The sequence below is a fragment of the Egretta garzetta genome, unplaced genomic scaffold (genome assembly GCF_000687185.1).
Source record: "Egretta garzetta isolate BGI_Z169 unplaced genomic scaffold, ASM68718v1 scaffold113, whole genome shotgun sequence".
NCBI classification, from domain to species: domain Eukaryota; kingdom Metazoa; phylum Chordata; class Aves; order Pelecaniformes; family Ardeidae; genus Egretta; species Egretta garzetta.
In genome coordinates, this window is record NW_009259115.1 from 1475491 (window position 1) to 1485993 (window position 10503).

General features: G+C 40.0%; 1 protein-coding gene across 1 annotated transcript in view; it reads left to right on the forward strand.

The window, feature by feature from the left end:
• Positions 1-2256: 2256 nt before the first annotated feature.
• Positions 2257-10503, forward strand: part of RBM44 (RNA binding motif protein 44) — an 8799-nt gene continuing 552 nt past the window's right edge. The window contains 14 exon segments of the mRNA XM_035891072.1: positions 2257-3135; positions 3138-3199; positions 3201-3753; positions 3867-3925; positions 5114-5290; positions 6015-6189; positions 6270-6295; positions 6792-6839; positions 7261-7324; positions 7636-7738; positions 8176-8307; positions 8998-9071; positions 9175-9248; positions 9515-9902. Of these exon segments, the coding sequence (XP_035746965.1) occupies positions 2257-3135; positions 3138-3199; positions 3201-3753; positions 3867-3925; positions 5114-5290; positions 6015-6189; positions 6270-6295; positions 6792-6839; positions 7261-7324; positions 7636-7738; positions 8176-8307; positions 8998-9071; positions 9175-9248; positions 9515-9902 (2814 nt within the window).

The following is a 10503-nucleotide window of genomic DNA, read 5'->3' on the forward strand; positions in this document are numbered from 1 at the left end:
CCCTGGGGCCGGGGTGAGCGGCGGTTCCCTGCCGGGGGGTTCCCTTTGGGCGTCTGGGGGCACCGGGCTGCTCGGAGGGCTCCCCCCTCCTCCCCGGGGCCTCAGCCGTGGCTCTCCACGCTGCACTGCCGAGTGTGGAGCTGAGCTTTAGTATCAGTGCTGGGTTCTAGCCGGCTTGGCATCCGACCATTGAGGTGCATCGTTAGTAGTACCTGCAAGGTTATCGTTACGTACCGGGGGCATACCTACAGCTGTTGTCGTTCTTGTTTCTTAACTCGTTCTTAAGGAAAAAAGTGAGGAGGAAAACCTCGCTCCTCTGGGATACTATGTTGTGATCTGTATATAGGCATCTGAGATGCGCTTTGGTAGCGTTGTGCCGAGATTTTTGATTTCACAGATACGGTTGCTCAAAACTGAAGTTATGAGACGAAGGTAAAGTTAGTATACTAAGAAAGCTAGCATTTGTGAAACAAAAATAACTGTAGAAGTGCATAATGAAATCACGGTAAGGCTTTTTTTGGAGGGTGACTTCTTTCTGTTAAATGATTTAAATTATTTTTATTAAGTGATTTTTAAATGACATCGTTTTAATGCTGATCCTTAGCAGAGGAGGATGAGTGAATGCAGGTTAGAGAGACAAGCTGGTTTTCCCCGTGAGGAAGGGCTGTAGTGAAGTTATCTCCTAAGGGTCCATTCTGCAAACCTTCCTGTACAGATATGAGGCCTGGGTCACACTGTTTATATCTGGTGTGGACAGCGCTCATGTTACTTGTGTGTTAATCCCAGAGCAGTGGCCTAGGAACAGGCCTGGGTTTGCAGTCTCCCCCATGCTCCACCAGCAGCCTGTGTCTTGCTTCAGTACTTCCCTGGGCTTCTTGCGGACTGGGTTTCACCAAGCTGGAAACTTCCTCTAGAGGACAAACCAGCGACTTGTGTCTTTAGAAGGGTATGAAACCCAGTTTATGGGCCTCTCGGTTGGTCTGCATGCCCTTGCAGGGGGAAGAGTTACAGACAGGACTGTAATTTGCGGTGCTTTGTGTAAGATTATAGTCGGGTTAGAGACCTGTGACTGTAATAGAAAACTGTTAGGTTCTGTTTCAGCAGAAAGCATACCCAGCTGAGAAATATGGCTTAACATTTCTATGTATCCCTCTCTTTGTTAAGAGCTTTGGGGGAAGGCAGAAGAGAACTGGCAACCATTTATAAGAAACAAGCTTCACAAAGGTGAAGTATCCATCCCTATATGCTTTTTCTCTGCTTTTTGTTCACATTTGCTATTGCAAAACCTAGGTAGGTTTGCAAGTCCAGAGCAGATGTATTGTTTTGGTTTGGTGTATTGCCCAGCTTGCTTCTGTAGCTAAAAGAAGTGCTCTGACCCAAGCAACCATCTTCCTGCTTTCCCTTATGTTTTACATTTCTCGGTTGTAAAGATTCTTAGGTTTTCTTACAGTTCTGTGCTCAGTTTCCCCAGAATTATAAGGAATATGCTTCTGTTTCCCCCTTGTCCAACATCTGAAGGGTTTTTAGTTCTCAGAAGGCACAGAGCTCTAAGTTCACCTCTTCACTCATTTAAGTAGTTTTAAAAATTTTATAGCTCCTGGACTGGAGGATGTTCCCTACAGTAAATATACTGGTCTTGGATCAAGAAGCTGTAAGCTGTCTGTGGCAAGGAGTGCTTACAGGCCAAGTACACGATCAGGAATGATGCGAGGTCAGTTTGTGGTCACTGAATCCAGGATAACGTCAGCATCCTGACTCTCAGAGTCAGTACAGGCATAGAAACACCGTGTGGCTGTCACGAAGTTGGCGTGCAGTGTAAATAGCTCGCTGTATATCAGCAAGGATTCTGATGATTGAGCCAAGAAATGCTTCAGTGGTAAGAGGGTGGAAACTTTGCCCAAGAGTTAGGGAAGTAGGATTGATTGGTCTCTGAGGATGCTTTTACTGAATTGAAATCACACAAGCAAGAACAGCAAATTCTTTTAAAAGCCTTCCGTGAGCTCTTAAGATTTCTTTGAGAATGTACTGTGTAATTCCTAGCTTCTATACTAGCACGCAGTAGGTAATAATAAGATGTTTAATTTAACACGTTTTTTAAGGAGCAATGTCCTCTTGTACACCATGGAGTATCTTCAACTTCTCTTATTTTTATTAAGGTGAGAAACTCATAGGAAGAGACAAGCCGATAACTTTGAGAGGTTGCAGTGGAAGTGAGTTGTGTGGGTGACTTCTGAGGAGGACTTAAGTGTTCGTACCATGGAGTTAGAAAAGCACAGCGATGTTAAAAGCAAAAGGAGATACTTCAATCAGACCTCGCATCTTTTTTCTTATTCTGAGGAAGCTGAGCACATGCTCGTTGGAGACGTTGCAGCGGGAGCTAACCCCTCTGGTTTTGGCCAGTCATGTTCCGTCAATGTTTCAGAATTAAAATTGTCAGAGGAAAGTTTACCTTATTTAAGTTCATCTTTAGATGCAGATATCGAAATGTATAATAAAAAGAGAATGAGAATTTGCTGTGCACAGGTAGATGAAAGCAAGAAAGAAGACGGTATGTTGGGAAGGGCACGTGACAATACACACTTTAATTGCGGGGTGTGTGATGATTGCAGACAAAGCTGTTTAGGTGAAGATTCACAGCTGGAGTATCTTAGTGCTAATGAGCAAGATTTTGATTATGGGAATAGCTCAAGTGAGTTTTCTGAGCAAAAGGAAACTATAGGAATCGAAGCCTTAAAGCTGATAGATCCAGTTCATGAAGTTCCAGGGGGTGGAGTCACAAAGGAGCAAAATCTCGTTGATGTGTCAGAAGATGGTTGTGCTTCCAAGTATGGCATAGGTGACCAGACCTGCCCAGAAGCAGTGATGCCAGAGCTTCCCCACCTGCTTCAGGACTCTCTGCCAGATTGTAATGGCGTGACTTGTGATCATCAGAGGGAGCAAACAGAGTATCATAGCGTTGCTTATGGAAGTATACTTGAAAGTCATTCTTGTGGGACTAAAGAAAGGGCCTGTCCAAATCTGCTTGTATGTGACAGTGTAGAAAACAGCGAGGTGAAAGTCATCCCACTGATTGATGGCACGCTGCCACCCCAAGTGGCTACAACTGAGGAAGTGTCTGAAAACAATGACAGACAAGTTCACAGCATCTCAGTGAAGCAAGACAGCCCTTTGCTCTCACCACAGGAGAGGGCTCCTGCAGTAGCCATGCAATTTTGTGAACGTGCAGAGGACTCTGCTTTCTACAGTTGTGAAGAATCTGTTGTGTGCACAAGTGGTGCCAGCTGTATTGACTGCACTGCAAAGGATGCTGAAACCCCATTTCCAGTCTCTGCAATTTTCACTAGCAAGAATCCCTTTTCTGAGGTGGAAGTTGCAGATAAATCCTCCCATGGAAATACCAGCTCTCTGAACTCGGAGTTGAAACATCGTCAAAACTTGAAAAACGTTACCAGTGACTCTGTGGTTAATCAGGCTGTTGATGTGAGTTCTGATTTTAGAGCTTGCTTTACAACAAGCAGAAGTACCAGTGCTGGGGTTTGTATCTCATCCAGGGCTATTAATACAGACATAACAATGATGAACAAATCTCGACCCGTGGGATGGCACCGTGAGACCTGTGCAGACGTTGCTTGCAATACAGACTGGTCATGTGGAGCCAGTAATAAAGAGGAAATTTGGCCACAGCTTACTGAGATGCTGGAAGAACACTCAGATGGCAATACTGCAACAGCTGAAAGAAGTTCACAAATTCAGGTAATTTAAAAAGAAAACAAACCAATTTTGATATATAGAACTTTTTTTAAAGTTGCTCGGAGCTTGCCTATACAAATGTTAATCTGTAACTTTTTAAAATGTTTTTTGTTTAGGAACAGTGGGAATCAAAAAATGAGCTTTGCAGCAGCAATTTAAAGATAAGCACTGACAGGTGGGTCATGAATTGTTCTTGGTTTGGAATTTTAGAGGCTGGATAAGAAGTTTTTCATGAATGTAAGGTTGTCCATGACAGTCAGCCAAACTGATTGTACTAAAAGATTGCTGGGCAGCAGCTCCTATGCTGGAGGGTAGGGCTGATTTTCAGAGGGACCCGGACAAGTGAGAAGAACGAGCTGAAGACCTGAAGTTGAATGAAGACCAAAGCAGCCTTGGTCTGTAGTTGCAGCCTGGCCAAGAACAAGTCGAGTGTAAGTCAGCAGTGCTCCCATATGGTGAAGAAGGGAAGCCACATCCTGGGGCTGCATTAGCAAGAGTGCAGCCAGTGAATGGAGGGAAGTGTTGTTTCTTCTCAGTTTGGTGCTCGTGAGGTTGCATCTGGAAAGGTATCTCTGGCTGTGGGCCTTGTAGTGCAGGAAGGAGATTGGCAGACTGGGGAAGGCGCACCTGAGGACCATGGAGATGGTGAGGGGATCTGGTGGAGCACCTGATGAGAGCCGAGGGAACTGGGTTTGGTCAGCCTAGAGAAGGGAAGGCTGAGGAGGTGGGGAACCTCCCTGCAGTTCTTGGCAATCTAATGGTGGGCTGCTCAAAAGACAGGGTTAAATTCTTTACAGAGGTGTGTTTTGACAGGGCAAGAGCCAGCAGTTGAAGTGAGGGGAATTCTAAGTGGGTGTAAGAAAAAGTTTCTTACGGTGACAATAGTATTGGAACGGGATTGGGGAGATGGTGTGGTCTCCTTTCCTGGAGATTTAAACCAAACCAAAACAACAACAAAGCTGGGCTGGATAAGACCCCAAGCTAATTTTGAAGTTAGCACTGCTTTGAACAGAGGTTTGGACTGCAGACCTCCAGGGATTCCTTCCAAACTAAATTATTCTCTGACTGTGGAAACAAAATAAGTGAGTTTCTTTTTGTTCTTACGACTGCACATTTTAGATAGAAATTACTATGGTGCTTGTGCAGTTTCCACCTCTCAGTTAAGGCTAATTATAATGTGAAAGCTACCGTAAGACATATTTTTTCCTGTGTAGTAAATAGGAAGAACTGATTTAATTTTTCTTTTCTTTTTTCCTTAAATCTTATCAGATAAAACTTCTAGAAATAACTTGTTTTAAAATAAAACATAATGAATGTAAACTATTGATTCAAGGGTTTCAAGATTCTATTTATTATTTTAAAGGCTGGTACACCTCGACAAACAAGCCATGAAGAATTCTGCATCAAGCTACTGTCAAAAAATACTGCAGAGAGCAATTGAAGCAGAACTGCAGATTCTAAGCACTCATTATCAGATGTGCTATCAGCACTGCTTGAAGATTTACAAACTGGCTCTGGAGGAAAACCTGTGTTTTAGCAGGCACGTACTTTAATGTCCTTTTAAATGAAATGGATAACTTGGTTAAAAGGCATTAGTTGCTAAATGTTACTGATGTATTCTATCCATAGCTTGTAATAGTCTTTATAGCTAGCATTGTTGTCCAAAAGAGTTTACGTTCTCGTAACTGCCAAGTCTTATTTTCAGCCTAAAATTTTCTGTAGCATTCACAGACCCAGCAAAGCACAGTTTGTTTCCAGGAATGTCTTTCTGCACAGGAGAGGAAGTACAGAAGGAATAGTACAGAGAATCCATTCAGGAGTGGGTGAGATGCATAGAGGGGGAGCTGGGGAGGAGGCAGTAAAGGAGAAAGAGAGAGGAGGTGCAGGATTGTTAAGAGGTGAGGCAGGAAGGTGGTGGTGATTGCAGAGTCTCTAGCTGATAAAGCATACGCCTGTAACAAACCTGGAATTCAACTAAGAAGTCCTGCCTCTGAACGCTTTACTGTGCCGCAGATAGCTACCAAACCTCATTACTGTAGTGTCTGCTTCATAGCTCAGGAGGGGGTTCGGGAGAGCACCTGGTAATGCTGTGAGACGGAGTACGGCTCCAGAGAGCTACTGTGTGCGTTCGGAGTAAGCTCCTGTTCTTGCAGGATGTGGTGGAGTCTTTAAACGCCGTAAAATGTTTGGGCAATTCTGGAAGCAGTAAAATAAATGAAATGTGTGTCTGAGTTGTTCTTATTTTCTTACACATATTTTAACAGATGTAATGGAAATACTGAATTAAGATCATCTCTCATGTTGGTTTTGGAAGAGCTAAAAAAGAATTACAACAGTATGAGAATTAAAATAAAAATGGGCATACCTTTAAATGCGCTTCCACCGCTATCAGTTGAGATGAAGTTGTTTCCAATCTCCTCTTCTTATGTCCCATGCAAGGTAATTTCATAATTGCTTTTTGTTTTTAATACAAATTATTTTCTTCAGAAAATTAAGACAAATCTTTTCTGTTTTGACAGTTGTTCAGAGAGGATCTTTGCTATGAGTAAGTAATCTTCATTTGTGGTATTTATTAAAGTTCAAAATAAATGAGAAGTGAGTTTAAAAGATGTTAAACTTGGAATTTTTTTATTTCGGGATGTATCTTCTTGTTCCAAACTCTTTAGCTGAAAGACTAGCATGGCACTTTGGGTTCAGTGATTTTTATTTTAAGGTAATTTTTACTCTGTAGTGTTCTAATATGCAAACTATGGAATTGTATCTTTACTATATTTATAGCAAAAAATTTCTTTACAGGTAATTTTCCTGGTTCCCTATTTGCACTACTAAAATATTTGTCTCTAATCTTGATGCTATCTGCCTTAAACAAAAAAAACCACAACATAAAAAACCCCAAACAAACAAAAGTACCCCACAAAACCCCTACCAAAACAAAAAAGACTTTGCTGCTAACAAAGATAATATACGGCATATAAGCAGCTATCCTGCTAAGTTTATCATTCAGTTATGAAGAACGATAGAAAAATAACTTTGTATTTCAGACAGATGTATGATACTACATATTCAAGAATCATGTCCAGTTACTTCATGTAAGTGGAGATTAAAACAAATTTGGCAATAAGTTTTTACAGCACCAGGCAAACAACTAGAGAACTTTTTCAAATTTCTTGTTAAGCGTTGTAAAATGAACCAAAAATTGCACAGAGATTTCAACTTGTAAAGACGTACATCAAAACATCACACAGAAAGCCATCTGGGTATAAAGGAAAAATGGCCTAACGTAAACCTAGAACGTAGCTTTATGTTTCAGGTTGCAACCAATGCTTTTATAAAATACAGGTATCAAAAACTTCGGTTCTCATTTTAAGCTAAGATTTATTAAGCACGTTTTATTTATTTTACTGTGAGCTTTTGGAAATATTTAAATTAATATTTCAGAGTACTTGGTATCATTGTAGAATTTAAAATTGTTGTGCCATACTTTGTATGAAATTCTTGGATCTGTTTTAGTTCTGTTTCAGGCGCAAGAAGAGCTTGCTTTGAAGTGCAAGAAAGGAAAACTTCTGTCAGCATGGTAAGGACCTCCTAAGTACCGAGTTTCATAGACATTCATGTTGTGAAGCATAGACTCCTTTTAGGTATGTGCAAAGACAGTCACAGTCTTCAGGGCTCAAGCTGCGATTCTCTGCCAGTAATTGCAAATGCAGCTGATGTGACCAGAATTTTGATTGTCCTTTCAAAATAAAATAACTTGGGGGTTCTTGAAGATGATCACTAGGTTAACTTTTAAAAATTTACCTGTTTAATCAATTAATATTCTGAAGCTCAAAAAAATAACATATAATCAGGTGCAAATGCTATGACATAACTGAAACGTGTTTGTAGGACAATCCACAGACTGTATGTATAACTGATCTCGGTCAGCCAAGTGACTCTACTTCCTCCAAGACATTTGAAGAACAACCTAAAGATCAGGATGTGGAATGTGGTAAGCGATCTGCTTCTAGTACAAATACTACATTATTTGTTAGTTAAGTTGTTGGGGGAAAAAACAAACAAACTGTGTAAAGCATATATATGGATACTCCACTGTCCTTTCTGTGATGGTATGCTTAACATTATATCAGCTCTATTATACTTCACATCTTAAAAAAAAAAAAAAAAAATTTTGATGCTTAAATCAGAAGTGAAAACTAGTATGTGTCACCTCTTCATAACGTAGTGCCAAGTCACATAGGTAGCTGGAATACTCTTAAGCACACAGAAATTTGATATTCATTCATATGACACAGAATCATAGAATCTATTAGGTTGGAAAAGACCTTTAAGATCACCAAGTCCAACCGTTAACCTAACACTGCCATTCCACCACTAAACCACCGTGGTCTGAATTTTAACACACTGAAATTTATTTCAACTGTTAAGGCTGTGTGAAAAATGAAGAAAGGAATGAACGTTGGTTTGATGCTAAAGAGGACTTGACAGTAACAGATTTTTCAGTAATATCTGAAGAAACAAAAAAGCAACAAGAAAAACAAGACACAGTTGATTCAAGAGGTGAGGTCATGTGCTTTAAGCTGCTGTACCTAATAATGGTGTTTGCTTATTATTCTGTTCCTTCTACAAGCACAAATAAACTTGGAAAAAATGCTAGCTGTGTTTTCAGACTGACTTTTTCATTGACTTCTGGTGAATGTGTATATAGATATTCAGCTCTTTTTATCCATATTTTTTCTTGAAAACTTGACCTGCAGTGATTAAACTCAATTTAGTAAACATCCAATCATGTAGCTGGAAATCTTTTTTTCCTCTTCCTCCTCTTTCTGCTTACTTCCCTGTACTGGCTTCTTAAGAGTTGGCTGGGAATGGTCTGTGCTCGGAGACTTGGATCCCAGTGATGGGCATGGTTCCAGTGTGTTGAAAGCAGAGAGCTTGTGTGCTCTGTGGTGGGGACTCACAGTGCACTACCCATGCTTCAGCACTGGTACCTGTTAGTTCTGTTGTACCTGTTTGCTCTGGTTGTATCTCTTCTGCCTCTTTAACCCTCAGGAAGTACTCAGGGAAATGAGATTTCACAAACTGAACTGTTCTGCTTCTCGTGACACTCTTATTTTCTGTTAGAAGATACTCTTCGTTCTTCTAGGTTTTTTTAAAGGTTTTCTATTTATGCTTTCTGAAATCTACAGAGAAGATGTTAGATTGAACCAAAGCAATAGTAACACTTTACTTTCTTACATTTACTATTAGAAGCGAAGATAATGGAGAGTGGAAATGAGTGTTCTTTTATTCACGTTGGTGGCCTAAGTTCCTCAGTGTCAGAGGTATGCCTGTTGTTATTTACACAGTAGCAGTAATAATGTCTTGTCTCTTTTCTGAATTCTTTCATTCTATACATTTGCAAACAAATATGCTTGTATTTTGTAGGGTGACCTAAGAGCACATTTCCAGAAGTATCAGATTTCTGACACTGTCATCTCTGTGGATTCTAGTAACTACAGGTATATTAATACAAGTTGTACTTGCTTCCGATTTTTTTCGAACAATGTAAGTGAATCATGGAAGAGAGGAGGGAGTTGTTCATTACTTTCTGTGATTAATGTAGATATGCATAGGTTGACATTGCAGACAGCTTCTCAGCTTATGAGAAGGAGTCTGAGATGCAGTTAATATGCAAAAGATGAGAACCATCGTGTGTTCTTACTGATAGTAACTTTATAGGTGTTTTACTTAGTTTTGGTTTTTGTTTTTTAATTTTGTGCCTTAGATACGCGTTTCTTTCCTTTAAAGACGCTAATAAAGCAAAGTTAGCTGCAGAGGAAATGAACCAGAAAAAAAAAAAAGGAAAACCAGTAAGTGTTGAACTTGTAAATGCTTCATCAGAGAATAAATACCAAGTACTTGGAAACAAGCTTCAGCATGAAATCCAACCTGTTGATAACAGTCGAAGAAATGATCAAGATAAAACGCTCACTTCAGCCTCCAATTCTGTGAAAGCACCTGACGCTACCTCTGCTTCTGTGAAAGTGCATCTCCTTCCCATAACTACTTCAAAAATTTCTTGCTCTGCACAAGTACCTTCAGAAGCAAAGTGCCCTGGTCCGAAATCATCTACTGAAGATTCAGTACATTGCTTGCTTGGAGTTAATCAAAAGGTAAATAATTATTACCAAGGCTCCTTTATAAGGCAGGTTAAGAGCCTTAAAAGTTATTGTCCCGTAATGTGTTACATTTTATATATATATATATATAAAATAGATGCTAGGATAGGAAAACTTACTATGTGTCAGTAATAAATTTCTGGCATGCAGCAGAAAAGTGAGAGTACCATTTATTTGCCCCTGTTTCAAATTGTGATACTCCATCTTTTTTTCTTAATCCTAAGCCAGCTGGGAACCTAGCCATTTGCACTATTTTTTTCATCTTGCTTTTCTCCTCTTTTGAGTTTCCACTTGTAATGCTTTTTTTATATGTGAATGTCCTGTGATTTTATATAGGAAAGATTTTGGGATACTGGAGGGGAAACTCTTGGTTGTTTTAATATAAATACAAGAAACATCTATGAGTAAATATACTATTTTGTATTCACTCAGGTTGGTCCTTGGAAGATAAGGCAAAGTTAGTAATTGCTGGTGTTGCTCTCATAAACTATATGGATACGCTACCTTTCGGGTTTTAACTTTAAACATGCTAGTCCTCTGGGGAATCTAAATCTGATCTAATTTAAAGTAGCAGGGATGTCAGTAACACATTTAG